Raw genomic sequence first — 21,376 nt, forward strand, 5'->3', positions numbered from 1 at the left:
TTAAAGCTAATATATGAAAATGATCAGCTTACTAATCAGAAGTGAAACTTCTAAATACAACCTTGAATGTTCTGTTAAAAAGTCACTTGAAAACTATTTTCTAAAAGATACTGGGACTGGAATAATTAATCCTAGCGGTTTGTGATGTTTTTAGTATTTAGGACTGCTTTTACATTTGGAATTTTATTAAAACCCATTGAGAGTATTCTTTTAGAAGTACAAGATGAAGAAGTAAATAAATCAAAGTGTTTTATAACAAAAGAGAACGCAATAAAATTTGATGTGTTTAAGGGCATTCAAGGGTGAGATAAGAAAGCTATTAGGTTTCCTCTACTATAGACCTCAGAGATAAACGAATACAAACAATTTACTTCCTTGACTTCTAAAGATTATTCGCTGGTAAAATGGATTGACGTCTTTTCACAAAAACACATTTGTGGCTAAGACCACACTGCCATTTTTACCCTCCACTTTGAACAGCACTGGTGTCCAGTTTTTGTTCCAAGACTATCCTTAGTTATTGATGAACTTATATGATCTCTGGTCTGGATTTAACACTTTAATACTAAAAAAGGAATGAGTGCTCAGTCACCTATAGAAGCTAATACCATTAATACCATGTCAATTCATTTCTCTCTGACCGTAGGTAGACCTTTTCCTATCAAATTGGGTGGTTAGATTTTTCTTGAAAACTAGCCAAAGGATTTATAAGCTTCTAGATAAAAGGATTCTAATGAAAACTGTTCTACTATCTCAGCTTGGACATCTCATTCTATCTTTCATGGCTTGCTTGAAACATCTCATCTGTTATTCATTAATTTTTATCCAATTTTTGTAGACCCACTAGAATTCAGGCTTTCTGTTGAGACCTGGTTCGAATCTGGGTTATATTCTTCATTACATGCAACTTTGGGTAATTCATTTGATTTCTCTAAGTCTCCGTTTCCTCATCTGTAATATGGGGGAAACACGTGACTCATAGGATCGCTGGTTGTTGTAAAAATTAAATGAGATAACACACACAAACCATCCAGTGAAGGGTTTATAACACAGAGGGCAATCAATGCATGTTAGTTAATAAAAATCTATTATAAATGTTTATCTTTCATTTAAATATTTACTTTTTTTGACTCAAGAAGTGAATTTACTAGACTACAGCTTGGCATATCTTTTAAATACCCAAGATCAATGGAAGGATAATCAATTTAGAATGTGCAAAAGTAAACATATTCTAGCACAGTACCCTAGAGTATAAACTGGGAATAAGTATTACTTGATAGAAAGTTTCAAACGCTCAAATAAATGTGAGAAACACTGGGCTAGAAGGTTTCCTTACTGTAGAACTTCTCAGCACTTTAAAATGCAGGCACCTGAAGGTCCCAGAGAGAATATGATTCTTAGCAGTGACTACAGGACTCCCTTTAAAAGGCTCGTCTCAAAGAATAACACTCTCTGGAAGACACTTTGGGAAGCTGTTTTAATACAAACCTACACACTTACACATTTCCAGGAAGGGTTTTTTCCAAACAAGTCATTTCATTATCAATGAATCATAAACATCTATTTTAAAACAGAGAAATACATACATTTAACTTGCAACACTTAATTACGTAGCATTTGTAGATTTCAGTTTTTTCCCCCTTGATTTATGACTCCATAAAATAATGACTTTCGCTATGATATTTATTACAAGAAGTTACTCTGTATATACTTAAACTGCAATGGCATAAAATGAATTTATTGCCGCAAGTAATCCTGAATGGGAAGTTCCTAAATCTGGAAACAAAGGGAAAAAAAAGGACTCCTTATTTTTTATAAGCCTGTTACAGACCATGGTTAACCCTTTCTTCTTTTTTTTTTTGCTACAATTTTCTGCATTATTCTTCATCAAGTAAGGTGCATGGAAAATACGGACCTGGTAAAGTCACTTTAAAACCTGGATTATAGTCATATTTTAACGTGAAAATACTGTGAATATATTCACATGAGAGGTATATCTAAAATAAAAGTTTAATCATCATTGTTAAAATTCTTAATTCTGTTATTTCTTAAACCCTTTGCATCATAGTTCTTGGACTCAAAGGAAAAAAACTGTAGTGAAATTCAAAGAAAGAATATTCAAAAAAATCTGTAGTAAAAAAAATAGCCTTTAGAAATTTGTTGAGACTGAAGTTATGTAAGAGTGACATCAAAAGAGAAGGCATGTGAAAGCATTCATCATTTTGTGTATTTAAGCTCAGTTTATCCAGTCAGCATGGGTTATGATGCAAATTCCACCACCCTGGGAATTTCCTGACAAATTGGTTTTAGTTGCCAGGTGCTAAGTTGCTGAGTGCTAATTGGTGATGGGGGAGAGGGGCGGCTTTCCACTTTACAATTCAATTAGACAGAAATCAGTTAAGGGCATCTGGTTTTTTCTTACATTTGTTCCAGCCACCATAGGGTTCCCAAGGTCACACACCACCATTCGGGTGACATTGTCCATCTTGTACTCACAACTCAGTGGGCGCAATGCCTGCAACGAGGAAAACACCAATGTGGAGTCAGGGGGCAGAATAAACGACATCCTGTCACAAAAGTAATGGGGCAGCCAGGAAGCTTCTCTTGATTTCAAACACCTGTGTGAGTGCCTGAGCCCAAAGATTCATGTGTGACCATCAACTTGGATGAGACGTGTGTGAGAAAAGACCAAAGTTTAATTTTAAGAAGAAATGTGCTGGATGGGTAAACACATCTTTTGTGTTTCATCGAGAAAGAAAATGCTGTGCAGAATATTTATATGCACACTTTTGAAATGATTTGCACTACTGTTTAATGTTGGGCATGAATATTACAGATAATTAAACATGACTAAGCCAATTCTTGCAAAAACGAAATGACAGCAAGATATATAGGTTATCATATGACCCAGTGACCATTTGCAAGAGAATTGCTTTGAACATACATTTCTCCCTACACTGGTTCCATGTTGAGATTACACACCCAATCTTAGTTCAATCTTATAAATACTTAAGATGACAAGAGAGCACATTTATGTTTACCCCCTGCTTTTCATCTTCCTTTGTGCCCCACATCCTATTTTGATTAGAATATATATAAAGTCAAGTTCAAAGAGATGCTTAGAATTATGTGTTGGAGAAGGTCTCAAGGTTACACTCAATGGAGGGGAAAGTAAAGGAGGTTTATCACTGGACTCCTAGCCTCTACTCACAGCTCTTCTTGTGTCTTCAGGCTACTTCCATTTATCTGGAAGTCCACAGCTGGATCTACACCCAGAGCTGTTTTCCATCTTTCAAAACCTAATATCTCTATGGCCCTGCTCTTGCCTTGAGCAGCTAGACATGTTTCATCCATTATTTCACTCTAACTTGTTAAGTGCCACTGATATATTACCTGTCAGCCTCATTGCCAAAGATAAGCTTGCAAAATGAGGACTTTGACAAAGGACCCCATGAGAGGACCATGGAAAAGGGATTCAAATATGAGGACCCCTTATCCATCTGTCAGCTCTACTGAAATTTCACTTAAGAAAGTCATGTGAATTTTCAAGTAGAAGTTTCAGAAACCATCCCCTTGTCATTCTTCCCACTTCACTGAGAAAAACCAAGAACCAAAACAAAGAAAAGGCACACAAATCTCAGACGTCTAAGTCAAGATTTCCGTGGGTAAATCATACACTTTAAGAAAATAAGAGGGCAGGGGTTTTTGTATCTGTTCTGTTCCCAGAAGCTAGAACAATGTCCAGCACAAAGCAGTAGGTGGTGCCTGGAGATATAGAGCATAAGTAGCTCATAATCTCCTGCGAGGAGCCTGAAATAAAGTGGACAAACACATGTTGCTGTTGAGTTGCTAAGGGTCCGACTCTGTGACCCCGTGGACTGTAGCCTGCCAGGATCCTCTGCCCACGGGATTCTCCAGACAAGCATAATGGAGTGGGTTGTCATTTACTTTTTCAGGGGATCTTCCCAACCAGGGATCAAACTTGTGTCTCCTACGTTGGCAGGTGGATTCTTTACCGCTGTGTGCCAGGAAAGCCCCATGGACAAGCATATCCTTAAGTATAAAACCCTTTTCCTGCCACCAGCCATTGAAAGGTCTGCTCCAATTCATGAGAAAGAAGCAAAATTTCTGATGTCCAGAGGAAGCATTTAATATCTGCTCTTTCCAAATAACCTTAGTGACATGTTAGTATTCTAAGGAAGTAAGAAACATATTTTTTAAAAGTTGGTAATATTTTTGCTTCTCAAGTTTAGCTTTTGCATCTATTCAAGTTCTGAAGGATCCAAAACTAACCCTAATTGTAAGAGATATTTTTGTTGGAACTACTAACTCAATCCTGAAAACAGGAGGAAAAAAAAAAAGAACCCAGCAAAAGCTTTCCAAAATACCCATGTGTCCCTTGAACATAATTCAAGGATTTGGTTTCTATAGTAAATATTTTTATCTTATCTGAAGGTTGAAAGTCATATGTACATTTTCCCCAACTTTCTAGAAATAGCTTTTCCACATCAATCAAAGACCTTTCTTCCTCCCCAGAGTCCCACCCTTTTTCTTTTTTTAACCTTTATTTCCTCTCTCTGAGTGGGAGAAACAATGATTGTTTTTCTAGATATTTCTAGACTATTTTCCTCAGCTGTTCCTGAGACTATCTTGTTCTCATCCATTTATAGCTCTTAGATCATTATTCATTCACGGAAAATATTTATTGTGTACCTGCCACTTACCAGGCACTGATAAAAAAACAAAACAAAATAAAACCTTGTCCTCCTTAAGCTTCCTATTACGAAAAGAATTGTAATAAGGAATCACAAGCAATCGTAGCAAGCAATGGAGACATACAGTTTGCTAAGTTTCATGACAGGAGAAATTCACAGTAATGGAGGAGTACATGCACATAGAAATAAGCCATCAGAACTTACTTACAAGACAGAAAGAGACTCACAGACTTGGAGAACAAGCTTATGGTTGCCGGAGGAAGAAGGGGGTGGGGGAAGATAGTTGGGGAGTTTGGGATAGACATGTACACACTGCTATGTTTAAAATGGATAACCAACAAGGACCTACTGTATAGCACACAGAACTCTGCTCAATGTCGTGTGGCGACCTGGATGGGAAAGGAGTTCGGGGGAGAATAGGTACATGGGCTTCCCTGGTGGCTCAGCTGGTAAGGAATCCATCTGCAGTGCGGGAGACCTGGGTTCAATCCCTGGGTTGGGAAGATGCCCTGGAGAAGGGAAAGGCTACCCACTCCAGTATTCTGGCCTGGAGAATCCCATGGACTGTATAGTCTATGGGGTCACGAAGAGTCAGACACAACTGAGCAACTTTAACTTTCACTTTCAGATACATGTATATGTATGGTGGGTCCCTTCATGTTCACTTGAAACTATCATAATATTGTTTGTTAATCGGCTATGCTCCAATACAAAATAAAAAGATATTTAAAAAAAAAGAAAAAGAAGTAAGCAGTCAAAGAAGACACCCTGGAGGAAGTGACATCTAAGCTCGCAGAGGGGAGGGCAGCTCAGAGGTTAAGAGGATGGGCCTGACCTGACAGCTCAGGGGTTAATCTTGTTTCTGCTACATAATAGCTGTGTGACTTTGGGCAAGTTTCTATTTCTTCTTATCTCTGATGGCCTTGCTGTGTCTCTATCAGGCTGCTAGGAGGATTAAGTAAGTTGAATACTTGCAAGAGCTCAGAGCCGAGCACAGCTCATAGCAATTGCTCCATGAATGTTGGCAGCCTCCATCGCTATTAGACGCCTGAAGGGTGAGTGGTAAGAAGTAAGCTGGAAAAAGGGGACAGAGAGTGGAGTTACTGAGGGAGCAGGACGTGTGAGCCCTCTGTGGCGGGAGGGTTCACGGGTAATACAGAAACTGAAAAGAAATTCCATCCCTCTTGGATTGGGGTGGGGGTAAAGGGAAGACTCAAAAACCTGTGATGCGGCTGAGGAGATTAGCATGGATGTGTGCTCAGTCACTCAGTCTGACTCTTTGCAACCCCATGGACTATAGCTCTCCAGGCTCTTCTGTCCATGGGATTTTACAGGCAAGAATACTGGAGTGGGTTGCCTTTACCTCCTCCAGGGCATCTTCCTGACCCAGGGATCAAACCTGAGTCTCCTGTGTCTTCTGCACTGGCAGGCAGGTTCTTTACCACTGAGCAACCTGAGCAACCTTGGGAAACCCAAGAGGAGATCAGCAGGGGTGTAATTAAGGGCCTCATAAGTCATCTTAAGGATTTGCACTTTATCCTGCAAGCAATGGGGAGCTAGAAAGGGTTTTTTGTGTGTTTTTTTAAATTGGGGTACAGTTGCTTTACAATGTTGGGTTAGTTTCTCCTGTACACAGTGTGAATCAGCTATATGTATACATGTATCCCCTCCCTAATGGACCTCCCTCCCATACCCACCCAGCCCACCCCTCTAGGTCACTACAGAGCACTGAGCTGAACTCCCACCAGCCAGCTATCTTACAACACATGGCAGTGTACGTGTGTCAGTGCTGCTCTCCCAGTTTGTCCCGTACTCTCCTTTCCTCCTGTGTCCACAAGTCCAGTCTCCACGTCTGTGTCTCTATTCCTGCAAATAGCTTCATCTGTACCATCTTTCTAGATTCCACATATATGCTTTGAGCAAGAGAGTGACGGGGAAAGATTTGCATTTTAGAAAGAAGGCTTCCAGTGTAGCGAAGAGGCTGGGAGATGGGAAGATGACTCAGGAGACGGTGGTAGTCATCTCAGGAGAAGACTGAGTCCATCTGGAGAAAAGCAGTGAGATGGAGAGAGGATGCGGTTGGACAGGCGTACACTGACTTAAGCTTTAGAAACTGGGTGGAGACTAGTGAGAGTCCCTGAGATAGGCTATGGGGAGGAGTGTGGAAGCAGTCTAGTTCTTTGTGTGTGTGTGTGTGTGTGTGTGTGTGTGTGTGTGGATAAACAAAACATGATTTGTTCTCGCAATGGAATATTACTCAGCAATATGCAGGAATATCTACTGATGACTAATACACACTAGGTCATAGATGAACCTCAAAAACATTGTACTAAGCGAAAGCTAGACACAAATGACTGTTTATGGTATGGCCCCATTAATATGAAGTGTACAGAAAAGGTAAATTTACACAGATGGAAGTAGATTAGTGGCTGCCTTGGCTGGATTTAGGGATGGTGATTGACTGCAAATAAGCACAAGGCAACTTTTTGAGGTGATGGAAATGTTCTAAAACTGGATTGCTATGATAGTTGGATTCCTCTATAAATCTACTAAAATAACTGAATTGTGTGTGTATTGAACTTATGTAATTACAATGGGTGGATTTTATAGGATACACATTGAACCTCGGCGAAGCTGTTAAAGAAAAAGTTCATAGGTTTAGGGAGCAGAGTATTGGGATGATTTAGAAACATTTTATTATTGGAGCTGGGGGAAAATTGAGGTAGGTTAAAATCTGACGGCTATATTCAACTACATACCTGTGATGAACTGAATAATGGCCCCATGAAATCCAATTCTGGACACATTGAGTGTAAAGTAGGTGGAGACAGAAGAGTGGAGTGTATATGAGGTCCCTTGAATAGGCAGATTCATAGAGACAGAATGTGGAATGCTGAGTCCTAGAGGCTGGGGAAAGGGGTAAAAGGGAGTCCATGTTTCCTGGGTACAGAGCTTCTGTCTGGGATGATGAAAATGTTCTGAAGATGGTCAGTAGTGACCCAGCAATGTCATTATACTTCATGTTACTGAACTGTATATTTCAAAAGGGTTAAAATGGTAACTTTTATGTTGCATATATTTTACCACAATAATAAAAAGATAAAGCACATAGGCTTTTATTTCTGGAAACATTTAGAAAAAGATGAATGCTTTCCATTGTGTACATGTACCAGACCGTCTTTATCCATTCCTCTCTTGATGAACATCTAGGTTGCTTCCATGTCCTGGCTATCGTAAATAGTGCCGCAATGACCATTAGGGTGCTATATCTTTTGTAATTATGGTTTTCTCAGGATATATGCCCAGTGGTGGGATTGCTGGGTCATATGGTAGCTCCCTTTTTAATTTTTTAGTTTTTTATTCCTATTTTTAGTTTTTAAAATTAGGATTGATATATATACACTACCATGTGTAAAATAGGTAGCTATTGGGAATCTGCTGTATAGCACATGGAGCTCAGCTCAGTATTCTATGAAGACCTAGGGAGGTTGGATGGGGTGGTGGGAGGGAGGTCCAAGAGGAAGGGGATATATATATACATATAGCTGATTCACTTTGTTGTATAGCAGAAACTAACACAACATTGTAAAGCAATTATACTCAAATAAAAAAAACGATTTTAATCGAAGAACAACAAAACCAACAATCAGATAATCCTTCATATTTTTCCTCTTTAGAGAAAATTGCTTAAAAAAAGCCCCAAACTTGAACTGAGTATAAATGAAAAGGGACACAAACCTCAAACTACTTAAAAACAAAGAAGGAATTAGAATGTGGCTTAGTCATGTCAAATTCAAATTCTGCCCAAGGGAAATTGATAGAGGAAAAACAGTTAAGGACTCATTGTAGATTATGGATAATGTCTGTTGTAATGTCTAAGGCCCTAAAGATAGAAACGATAAATGTTTCCTATGTTTTCCATGCAACAAAGTGTATAGTAAACTGGATGTTTTGCTAAAAGAAGAATATTTTGAATAGATGCTTTGTGTAACAAAGTCAGGGGTGGAGTGACAGAAAGGGCATTGAAATAAAAACATAAGAAGAGCCCTGGAACAGCTTTTAAAATAACATACTTGAGCTTCATTGTTTGTTTGTTTACATATTATTTGCATGTAAGTATTCCTAGATGATATGTTCCCTGAAATTCGTGATGACTTTAGGACTGTCAATTCAGAAAACTAAGATCATGGCATCTGGTCCCATCATTTCATGGGAAATAGATGAGGAAACAGTGGAAACAGTGTCAGACTTTATTTTTGGGGGCTCCAAAACCACTGCTGATGGTGATTGCAGCCGTGAAATTAAAAGACACTTACTCCTTGGAAGGAAGGTTATGGCCAACCTAGATAGCATATTTAAAAGCAGAGACATTACTTTGCCAACAAAAGTCCATCTAGTCAAGGCTATGGTTTTTCCAGTGGTCATGTATGGATGTGAGAGTTGGATGGTGAAGAAAGCTGAGCGCCGCAGAATTGATGCTTTTGAACTGTGGTGTTGGAGAAGACTCTTGAGAGTCCCTTGGACTGCAAGGAGATCCAATCAATCCATCCTAAAGGAGATCAGTCCTGGGTGTTCATTGGAAGGACTGATGTTGAAGCTGAAACTCCAGTACTTTGGCCACCTCATGCAAAGAGTTGACTCATTGGAAAAGACCCTAATGCTGGGTAGGATTGAGGGCAGGAGGAGAAGGGGACGACAGAGGATGAGATGGTTGGATGGCATCACTGACTCGATGGACATGGGTTTGGGTGGATTCCGAGAGTTGGTGATGGACAGAGAGGCCTGGCGTGCTGCAGTTCATGGGGTCGCAAAGAGTCGGACACGACTGAGCGACTGAACTGAACTGAATTGTTCCTCTGGGTTTATATTTTTACTGAGAAGCTATTTTAACCAAAACATTAATCATGAGACTAGAGGTGTGCATAGAGAATTTTGTATTCCTCACATTTGTAACGGAGAAGGCAATGGCACCCCACTCCAGTACTCTTGCCTGGAAAATCCCATGGATGGAGGAGCCTGGTAGGCTACAGTCCATGGGGTCGCTAAGAGTTGGACACGACTGAGTGAGTTCACTTTCACTTTTCCCTTTCATGCATTGGAGAAGGAAATGGCAACCCACTCCAGTATTCTTGCCTGGAGAGTCTCAGGGACGGCGGAGCCTGGTGGGCTGCCGTCTATGGGGTCGCACAGAGTCGGACACGACTGAAGCGACTTAGCAGCAGCAGCAGCACATTTGTAAATGTCTTTCAAATACCCACATCACAACAGTTGTTAGCATTTCTTTAAAGGAATTATTTTTCATTAGATGATATAATCATTAGAATGTGCATGTTCCCAAGATGGTGCAGTTTTTGGAAAGTAGCAGAACTTTAATAAAGTGCAGTTAAACGAACCACATCCACCAGCAAGAATTTAGATAATACTCATTGTGCAGACTTCCATGAGAACTGTAGGCAAGACTATCCAAGTGTGAAACTTGGCCTCTGCCCTTAAATGTCTATATATCTCTGAAACCAAGGGACTCTCTCTTTTATTCTTTGGTGTATTTATAACGATTTTCTACCAGAACCCAAAGATATTCTACATGGGAATATTCATATTCTGCTAAGGAAAGGAAACCTATAAAGAACATCAGGGTCAGTTTAACAAATAGTGGCGCTGCAGGGTTGGCAAATGACAAAAGCTTGGCTTTTTCTTGGTTTTGGTCCTGAAAAGGTAGACTAAGAAGAAAGAAAAAAATGAATGCATTTCATTTCCAGTGCCTGTCTAGGCTCTTTTCAGTGCCCACCTGGGATTGCCAGGACCTCCCTCCAAAAGCAGTAATGAAAACCAGACCTCCTGGGACCTGCTTGAAGCATAAAGGAGCTCAAAGTCAAGGCCAGAAAACAGCTGGGGTGGGTGGGAGTCATCTTGGGGGTATGGGTGATGGATCACATTGATGGGCTGCTTCTTTCAGACAGTGGTCTTCCTCATTGCAGCTCCCAATCTTTGGTCACTTTATCTTTGCACTATGGCCAAGAAAGATATGAATACTGCATAAGACCATCACTTCTCCTGGGCCATTGCTATTGTGCCTAACAAAAGGAGGTGCTATCTTGTTTCCTTTTACTAATGAAGAAGCTCTCAGCTAAGGTGACTTAACATGGATTTGATTTCAAAATACACCTAGCTCTTTCTCCAGATCACCTCCTGGCATTACCTTGTTGCTTCGTTCAATCCCAACATAATCAGCTTCTTCTGGAATGATCACAAAGAGTTCGGCTTCGTAGGCACCCTCTCCTTCATTTCTCGCATTGATTATGAGCATAAGGTGATTTTCATCTCCAATGACGACCTGATGCTTATCTCTAAAAATGCAGTTTAAAAAGAATTATTAGGTATGATATATTTCTGGACGCATGGATATTTTATTTAAGGACTTAGAGGAAGATGTGAACATGCAAGACTGACAAAAAACAAGATTTATTGTCATGAGGGGAAGGGTAGGAAAACACCCCCAGGGTAAATGTTTAACCACCAGTTCTCCAAACTAGTGGTTATTAGTGGAGGGGGGAGGGGCAATATTGAGGTCAGGGAGTGGGAGGCACAAACTACTGGCTGTTAAGCTAGGCTCAAGGGCTGTATTGTACAATGTGGGATATATAGCCTGTATTTTGTAATAACTATAAATGGAAAGTAACCTTTAAAACCTGTATAATAAATAAATAAACAACCAGTTCTCAAAAAAAAAATTAAACAAAACTATGACCTATAACATTTGCTGATTCCAGTGGTATAAATCCTCCCATTGTGACCAATTTTCAGCTACCCACATACTTAACAGTCTGCCAGCAAAAACTGAAAATTTTAAGATTCGGCTCACAAGCCAGAAGGAGGGAGCTTCAGCCCATCCCTGAAAACATCCCATAGGAGGAAGACGGACAGCAGGAAGAGAAGGAGAGAGATGATTTAGAAACTAGGAGGAGGAGGCATGGGTAACGCAAAGTGGAAGCTAAGAGGGAAGAAAGAAGCAGACAAAAGATCTCGAAGAATTATTGGAAGATTTGGGGGTATTCTGAAGAAATTTAATTCCCTCCAAACTTCTAATTGAGCCAGCATTTGGAAAAGCCTACTTTTGACCCTTAATCAAAGATATTGCTTCGAACACCAGTTAAATTATGAAATTTGGAAAAGGTCCCCATGAGGGGTTACTAAGAAGATTCCACACTGGCAGTGAGATAGTTCCTGGGGTGGGTCTGGGTTGAAGGCTGGGAGGAGCACAGTTTTACTGGAGTGCTCTTTGATTCCTATTTGATTTTGTGACATCTTCAGCTTTACTTCATCGAGTGCCATTAACATTTTTTTTTCCAGCAAATCAGAACTGCTTTTGTTTTGACCATCTTAAAGATGCCTCTAAGTCACAGGGTGCTGCAGAAATGGGTTCAGCAAAGGTGTCGATGGAACCGGCTTGTCTGAATCCTTTGTCCACAAGACAGAGGCAAATAAAGTTTCTTCCTATGCTTTTTCTGCCATAGGACAGTTTACCCCTTAGACCTATTTTTTTCCCTAATACAATGCAGTTAGAATCAGTGCTGGACTGCTGTGTCTCCATTACAATCCACCAAGAAGTCCTTTGATTCTTATTTTTTTAAATGAAATAGCTTGTAATTTATTCTTTAGACTATTCCAATAGTACATTTTTTGGATAAGAATGTTGTATTTAAACTATTTGATATAGAGATTTTTCATGGTATCATAACAAAAAAAGATAAGATTCCATCTGATGGCAAGTTGATATCTGTGACAAGCTAGTTTGCACACATGGGCATGGCTAAATAAGGTGAAAATTAAACAAGACTTTACAAAGGGTATAGTATTGTAATGCCAGAATTCAGAAAGTACTACCTTGTGTATTCTAGTTGCCATTCCTTTTTAATTATTAGAAAGTATAACATTTAAATTTAATAAATTAAGATATTTTTACTGCGAGAAATAATCATATTCTCTGTAATGTGCCCCGTGAATGCTTTTAAGTGAAAATGTACTTTCTATTTCTTTGCTGTTAGTCCTTAAGTCGTATCCAACTCTTTGTGATCCCGTGGACTATAGCCCACTCGGCTCCTCTGTCTGTGGGATTTCCCAGGCAAGAATACTAGGGTGGGTTTCTATTTCCTTCTCCAGGGGCTCTTTCTGACCCAGGGATCTAATCCATATCTCCTGCATTGGCAGGCAGATTCTTTATCACTGAGCCACCAGAGAAGCCATAAACATTTAATTAAATACTTTAAGAAGCCTTAAATGATGAGTTATATGAATCAACTGGGGAAATCGGGAAATCGCTAGAATTTTTAATAAATAGTAAAGATTTATTCACAATTGAAACAATTTCACTTCCTTATTAAAAAACATACTTTTGTGTGTGTGACATAAAAAACACTTTATTTTACGATGATTATTGATTCACATGCACTTGTAAGAAATAACACTGAGATCCCACGTGCCTTTTCCTCAGTTGCCCCCAAACGTAACACCTTGAAAACTATAACGAATCCTATTAACAGCATATGGCCATTTTTAAAGAATGTATTTATTTACTATTTACTTGGCTGTATTGGATTGAGTGGTAGAGAGCAGGATTTTTCGTTGCCACACAGGGACTTTTTCATTGTGGCGTCTGGGTTTAGTTGCTCCAGAGCATGTGGCATCTTGGTTTCCCCACCAGGGATCGAACCCATGTTCCCTGCACTTCAGGGTGCATTCTTAACCACTGGACCACCAGGGAAGTTCCAGGACACTGCCCTTTGATTCCTATTTGATTTCGTGACATCTTCAGCTTTACTTCATTAAGTGACATTAACATTTTTTTCCCCAGTAAATCAAAATTGCTTTTGTTTTGGCCTGCCAATGTAGGGAGGGCGTCCCTGGTGGCTCAGATGGTAAAGACTCTGCCTGTAATGCAGGATACCCAGGTTCAATCCCTGGGTCAGAAAGATCCCCTGGAGAAGGAAATGTCAACCCACTCCAGTATTCTTGCCTAGAGAATTCCATGGGCAGAGGAGCTTGGCAGCCTATAGGGTCACAGAGTCAGACATGACTGAGTGACTAACAATGCATTCCCTGCATTGCAAGGTGGATTCTTAACCACTAGACCACCAAGAGAGAAGGCAATGGCACCCCACTCCAGTGTTCTTGCCTGGAGAATCCCAGGGACGGCGGAGCCTGCTGGGCTGCCATCTATGGGGTCGCACAGAGTCGGACATGACTGAGGTGACTTAGCAGTAGCAGTAGCAGACCACCAAGGATGTCCCAGGATACTGCCCTTTGATTCCTATTTGACTTGTGAAATCTTCAGCTTTGCTTCAACGAGTCACATGAACATTTTTTTCCAGTAAATCAAAATTACTTTTGTTTTGACCATTTTAAAGATGCCTCTGAGTCACGGGGAGCTGCAAAAACAGGTTCAGCAAAGGTATCGATGGAATCAGCCTGTCTGAATCCTTTGCCCACAAGACGGAGGCAAATAAATACAATCGGAACCACCCAGAGAGGAGTTAACTTCTAACAAAAACATTTACCCCTACTTTTGTTGAAAGATAAAACAGCCCAGGCAATGTCTTAGGGTGTGTCACTTGACACCAATGACAAAGAACTGACCCAAACCACAGGCTAGCCCAAAGGGTAGCTAAGCTCAAGAATTTCAGGCAGCACATTTTGGGTAGTAGTTGGAAGTGTATACTTTCTCCGGAGAAGCTTTAAATAAACACCTGTATTCTATTAGATAGAATGGGCAAGTTTATTTATTTAAACTTACGGTCTAGCTGACAGCTTCAAGTCAGGAATGCACATGTTATCTTCTCCACAGTCGACCAGGATGTGAGCCTGAGTTGTGCAAACATATATCAGAAAGAATCTGAGAAAACCCACATCCCATTCTTTTTCTTGAAAATTATGAATGATCCCACAAGTTAAACCAAAGCTTTCCTTGCACTCTGCATGAGTCCACCCGGCTAGAAACTCTGTGTTTGGCAGTGACCTTCCCATATAGGCTAGTTTACTTAAGAGCCCAATTCCAATTCAGTCTGAAATGTCTGTAAAGAATGCTACTCTGGCAGTGTTTTGAGGATTACAGGCTGTATTGCTTCTATTACAGTCACATTTTGAACAAATTAAATCTTGGTTGCACAAGGGGAAGGACTTCCGAAAACACAGGGATACAGTGTTTCAAGAAACGTGTTTGGAAAATCCCCCAAATATTACAAGCGTGTGTGCAGGAATGAAAACAAAATGGGATGGATTTTGTCTTAAGGTCATGGGAGCAGTGCCCAGGGCCTGACTGAGATTATACCATCCAAGATGGTCCAGGACCTACCTGTTCAGTAACAACGTTGTCCCTGTAGTAGTTCAATATTGGTTTCACCTCCAGACCTTCTTGAAAAGTGGATTCATCCAAACTGTAATTCAAACTAATGTTGATTGGAGATAATTTGTCTCGGAATTCAGTCTCATCCTAGAGAAAATAATCACAAACTCAAGAAAGGCTCTGTAAAATGGCTGCAAGATGTTAGCTGGTGAAAGGCAGGCAACATTTGATTTCGCTCAATAAAAGTGAATGATGAAGTAATTACCACCCCAGCAGGCTTAGGCACATGCTGATGGATATAGCACAGAAGAGCCAGCTTCATGAATCTATGTTCAGAGATGGAATCATTTAGAGCTGTGCCTTTGATGAAATACATGCTTTCAGTGGCAATCTTTAGGTTCTCCAGATCTTCAACAACTCACATGAATGGGTCAAATCACATAGTTAAAAGCTTATGTTCGAGCTCAGACGTGTCTGACTCTTTGTGACCCCATGGACTGTAGCCCGCCAAGCTCCTCTGCCCATGGGATTTCCCAGGCAAGAATACTGGAGTGGGTTGCCATTTCCTTCTCCAGGGCATCTTCGCAACCCAGGGATGGAACCCGGGTCTCCTGCATTGTAGGCAGACTCTTGACCACTGAGCCACCACAGAAGCTCTATACGTAAAAATAGATGCACAGTAAAAGTCACTGAGAGTTTCATGAACTGGGATTTTATTTTGATGAGGTCAGCAGAATTTATAAGCTCTCATGTGCTCAGAGGAAGAAAACCTCTTGATTCTCTTCCTTTCTCATCATTTCTTTTATGTCCTCATTTGTATGAATTTCAAAACACCTTCAGCACATCTGAAGTTCCCTTAGAAAAGAACCAGAACTTTCCTGGGAGTGAGGGGGTAGCTCCAGCAATAAGGTTACACAGAAGCTCCCAAACTGTGGAGTGGGCATGCCAGCCTTCAGATGCATGCCAGCATCAGTCATAATGAAACACAAGAGTCGTGCTAGCTTTTCATTCCAGAATGTGTTTTTTAAAATTAACTCGTATTGGAGTATAGTTGTTTTACAATGTTGTGTTAGTTTCTGCTGTACAGCAGAGTGAATCAGCCATATGTATATATGGACCCCCTCTTTTTGGATATCCTTCTCATTCAGGTCACCACAGAGCACTGAATAGGGTTCCCTGAGCTACACAGTAGGTTCCCGTTAGTCATCTACTTTATTTGTAAACTCTGCTTTCTGTGGGTTTTCCCTTATTATGTCCCTTCAAAGAGACGACCAACTGAAAAGAGTCTTTACCACCTTACCATTGGTAAGAAGATGAAATAACTGTGTCATACACATTTTGGCTTTTTAATTTCATGGAGGTTTAGGAGCTATTATAAAAATACATTGCCTTACAATCTAAATGTCCATCGACAGAGAAATGGATAAATGTGGTACATTTATAAAATGGAATATTACTCAGCCATTAAAAAGAATGAAATAACGCCATTTGCAGCAACCCGGATGGACCTAGAGTTTGTCAAACTGAGTGAAGTTAAGTCAGAGGAGAAACATTGTATGACATCTCTTATACATGGAATCTAAAAAGAAATGATACAAATGAACTTACTTACAAAACAGAAAGACTTGCAGACTTAGAGAAGGAACTAATAGTTGCCTGTACACACTGCTATATTTAAAAATGGATAACCAACAAGGATCTACTGTATAGCAGAAGGAACTCTGCTCAATGTTACGTGGAACCCTGGATGGGAGGAGAGTTTGGGGAAGAGTGGATACATGTATACCTATCGCTGAGTCCCTCTGCTGTTCACCTGAGACTATCACAACATTGTCATACCCTAATACAAAATAAAAAGTCTTTTAAAAAAGAATACATTGCTTTAAAAAATACAATTATAACTTACTTTTAATAAAGCCTTTGACTGCCTCACCCTTTTCCTGAGTTGGCTCAGAGATGCACCTTGATAAAATCTGGCCAAACATCCTCATGCAGGATAAAAGTTCAAATAAATTGTGTCTGACTTTTGTGTTTTAGGGAGGGGGAGGAAGAAATGAAAACCGCCTGAGTTAGTATTAAGACTAAGAGTATATTCAAAGCAAGAAGCAGCTTAGCAGAAATTAATGCAACATTATAAATCAACTATAATAAAAATTAAAAGGAAAAAAATAAAAGGAAAAAGAAGCAGCTTAGGAAGTAACGGCAATACATTATTAGGTTGACTGAAGTCAGGCTCAACATAGGAGTGTGTGGCCCTCAAGTTTCCTCCCATCAAGTGAAAATGTGTGCGGGTCTATGAGAACTGCTGCTGCTGCTGCTTAGTCGTTTCAGTCGTGTCCAACTCCGTGCGACCCTATGGACTGCAGCCTGTGAGGTTCTTCTGTCCATAGGATTCTCTAGGCAAGAGTACTAGAGTGGGTTGCCATGCCCTCCTCCAGGGGATCTTCCCTACCCAGGGATCGAACCCAGGTCTCTGGTATTGCAGGCAAATTCTTTACCATTGTGCCACCAGGGAAGCCCATGAGAACCACTGTGATGGTTTAAATGGAGAAAAATGGAGTTTGGATTTGAATGTGAGAGGCCAAAAGGGTTTGATTCTGGAACACTTACTCGAAGGTAAACGATAAAATCCTGGCACTGGAGGGATTTCTGCCCCTTTATCACGAGAGGGAAGACAAGATGTGACTGATGGTTATCAAGGAAGAGTGTACGTTTAATGGCTCCTTTTTGTTTCAGGGTGTCTAACTGCACCTCAGCGGTCAGGCCTAAAGGACAGAAAGACATAAAGCAAATATAATCCAGAAAGGGAAAGTATTCAGTGAATGCAATGCTTTATCAGAGAAAATTCCTATTTCAACTTGCTTATTCAGGAAACATTTTTGCCATAGTTGGGATCAAAAACAATACATGGGCTGTGTAGATTTGATAAAATACTCCCCAAACTCAAAAAACCTCTTTTATGATGGTTTTATACAAAAAGTCATTTTTCCCCATAATTGTATCTTTTTTTACAGACAATACCAATTATTCAAGGAATATTTAGGTAGAAGTCCCCACATATATAATAGAAATTTTTGTGTGAATAAAGAGCTCTTTGAGAGTTTCAGATGGTCTATGCAGTGAAATGCTTGTGCTTAGTCGCTTGTCGCATCCGATTCTTTGCGGCCCCATGGACTGTAGCCTGCCAGGCTCCTCTCTCCATGGGATTTTCCAGGCAAGAGTACTGGAGTGGGTTGCAGTTTCCTCCTCCAGGGGATCTTCCTGACCCAGGGATCAAACCTGCACCTCCTGATTGCAGGTGAATTCTTTACCCACTGAGCCACCAGGGAAGTCCATTTACTAGTGAATTTTCTTAATATGGTATAGGAGTAGAAAATGAAAACGTGCTCACCTATTGTGTTTGCAATGTTCTGGCCTGTCACAGATGCACACACTTTTAAAGAAAAGCTAGAGAAAATAATAGTTAATAGTTTTTTGGTTAATAAACTTTTCAGTATGAAGCATCAATCTTTCTTTTCCTCACCCCAGATAAACAAATATGTTATTTTTCCTCTATACTTCTCTTAGTACACACACAATTAAACAAATAAATATGCACATATTTATTATTTATTTATTGATATATATATATATATACACAAATATACATATCCCACAAGTCTTAATACAATTAAGAAAGGTGTCATTATTACATAGGAAGGTAATACTTGGAAATATTACTAGAGGTCAACTAATTTAATCAGTGGATTCATTAATCAATTACTTGCTGTCTTTATTCAAGAAATACATATAAATATCTTCCACGTGCCAGGAAGTAAAGAATTGGGCAGAATAGTAAGGGGGCAGCTAGTGATAGAGCCTGGAGGTGACCCCAATTTGAGGAATCTGAAGGAACCTGGCATATTTGGTGCATTAGAGCAGGATCAGGAAGCTGAAGAAAGTGAGGCTGGGTCAATCAGTAGGGAACAGGACTTTGAAAATCACATTAAAGAGTTTGGATTAAGAGGTGCAAACTTGTAGGTAAAAAATAAGCTACAAGGACATATTGTACAACATGGGAAACATAGCCACTGTTTTATAATAGCTATAAATGGAGTATAACCTTTAAAAATTGTGAATCACTATACTGTATACCTACAATTTATATAACATTATACATCCACTACACTTCAATTAAAAAAAAAAAGAATTTGGACTTAATTCTGAGAGGCATGGAGCATCACAGTACAATGAACCAGAATCCACTTTCCTTGGAAGCAGATGGGGACTTGGCAGTTACTTGCCAGGGTTGGGATATAATTTGAGACAGAGATACCAGAAGAGGAAGGGAAAAAGAAAAAATGGGGAGGGGAGAATAGCTATCTCAGGCTCGGTAAGCACAATGATACTGTGTGTAAGGACAATAAAGAGAGGATGGAGGGGACTTCCCTGGGGATCCAGTAGTTAAGTCTCTGTGCTCCCAGTGCGGGGGGCTTTGGTTCGATCCCTGGTCAGGGAACTAAGATCCTGCATGCTGCCTGGCATGGCCAAAAGAAAGAGAAGATAGATATGCAAGAGAGATCTTTATAGTTTTTCCTTGAACGTGTCTTAAACAGAGTCCAGGGAGGGGCCTGCTGTGGCTTGTAGGATGGCCTGCACTTGGATCTGGCCATGGAGGGAATGAGGACTGGCCAGTGGTCTCTGCCTGCCTGTTGCTTGTGCTAAACTCTCTATGGAAAAATGTCAAGCTCTAAGAGCCAGCATTCACGAGGGGGCTTTTTCACATTTCTAAGGAAGTGAAAATACAAGAAAATACTTAAGTATGATTTAATGACAGCCTTAACATTTTTTACTAGTAAATACTATAGTATGATTTGAACATTTCTACAGAATCCAAAAGGAGTAAATAATCCCTCGTCGTGCTTTAATTATGTGTCAGCTTCCTGTGTCAAATATAATGAAGATGTGTCACATCTGGGATTCATCGAGCTCCCGTGACCTCAGTCAATGTCTCCCTTCAGGGTAAATAATTTGCCACATACCATTAAGCCAAACGTTTCCCGAGACGTCTCTGCTATTTCAAGTGTTTGTACCACTTCCCCAGAGAACTCACAAATTCCAGCCCACTTCTACTTCAGTTGGAATTACTCAAGAAAGACGAATAGTGAATCGCATCTTTAAATTTTGTAGCAGGTCTGGCTTTCAAAGCTGGAATTTTTTTCTCTGTCCGACTTTTTTTTGGAAGTACTTGGTTACATCTTAAAATTGTCCACTGACTTTTTTTTTCTGTTCATCCTTACACCAAACAGACAAAACTCATTAGCTTGTATAAGATAAATTCCTATTTGTAATAAAATGATCTATATGTAGATTGAAATAATTTTATATACAGTATTTTGTTTAACACAATTCAGAAACAGCAAAATTTTTGCAAAATAAAGTTATGACTGTGAACATTATCTCCTCCTTGGGAGAAGAATTTGATAGAAAAATGATGTTATCAGCTGAAAGGTTACTTTTGATTTACTAAGTGTGTGTGTGTGTGTGTGTGTGTGTGTGTGTGTGTGTGTGTACTTAGTCACATCTGACTCTTTTGCGACTCCATGGACCAGAACCTACCAGGTTCCTCTGTCCACGGGATTTCCCAGGCAAGAATACTGGAGTGGGTTGCCATTTCCTTCTCCAGGGAATCTTCCCAATCCAGGGATTGAACGTGCGTCTCTGTGTCTCCTACATTACACTAGTGCCACTTGGGAAGCTCCATCAGTGTTACTCTAAATTCTTAGCTCCCCCTTTCTGTTACTTTTATATCATTAAGTGGACGATTTTAACTTTTTCATACTGAATTATTGATAACAGCAGTCCAACCTAAGCATTTTATTTACAGATGTTTTTAAGCAAAAAAAAAAAGAATTGCCAAGTTATAACTTTCACAGCCCTCTGTTCTGATCGAAAAAGAAAACCTCACTGAAGTATTCATTCTGAATTTAGAAAAAATATTTCTCTTCTATATAAACACACACATATCCATCATTTGTATATTGTTTTTTGGCCACGCACCATGTGGGATCTTAGTTCCCCGACCAGGGATTGAACTTGCATCCCCTGCAATGGAAATGTGTATAGTCTTAACCACTGGACTTCCAGGAAGTCCCCACCCTATGTTTTATGAAACAGATTATTAAGTACACTTACAGGTCTTCATCTAATTACAATAAACACTTGAGTTGTCAGGGAAAGCTGTGAATTATTATTAAGTTAGAATTAAGATTTTAAGCTGTTGGGCTATACTTCTGGTGTGTCAGAAAGCAGGACAGTATATCACAAATCCTCTAACACTAGT

General features: G+C 39.9%; 1 protein-coding gene across 4 annotated transcripts in view; it reads right to left on the minus strand.

The window, feature by feature from the left end:
• Positions 1-21,376, minus strand: part of ITGA8 (integrin subunit alpha 8) — a 191,190-nt gene that overhangs the window by 74,378 nt on the left and 95,436 nt on the right. For all 4 annotated transcript variants that reach the window (XM_081553589.1, XM_081553591.1, XM_081553587.1 and 1 more), the window contains 6 exons: positions 18,446-18,501; positions 17,665-17,819; positions 15,064-15,201; positions 14,506-14,573; positions 10,915-11,062; positions 2,423-2,515 (listed from right to left, as the gene is read on the minus strand). In XM_081553589.1, coding sequence (XP_081409715.1) covers positions 2,423-2,515; positions 10,915-11,062; positions 14,506-14,573; positions 15,064-15,201; positions 17,665-17,819; positions 18,446-18,501 — 658 coding nt within the window. The remainder of the gene's footprint in view (positions 1-2,422; positions 2,516-10,914; positions 11,063-14,505; positions 14,574-15,063; positions 15,202-17,664; positions 17,820-18,445; positions 18,502-21,376) is intronic.

This window comes from Giraffa tippelskirchi, chromosome 13 (genome assembly GCF_054371585.1).
Source record: "Giraffa tippelskirchi isolate mGirTip1 chromosome 13, T2T-mGirTip1v1.2.pri, whole genome shotgun sequence".
Lineage (NCBI taxonomy): Eukaryota > Metazoa > Chordata > Mammalia > Artiodactyla > Giraffidae > Giraffa > Giraffa tippelskirchi.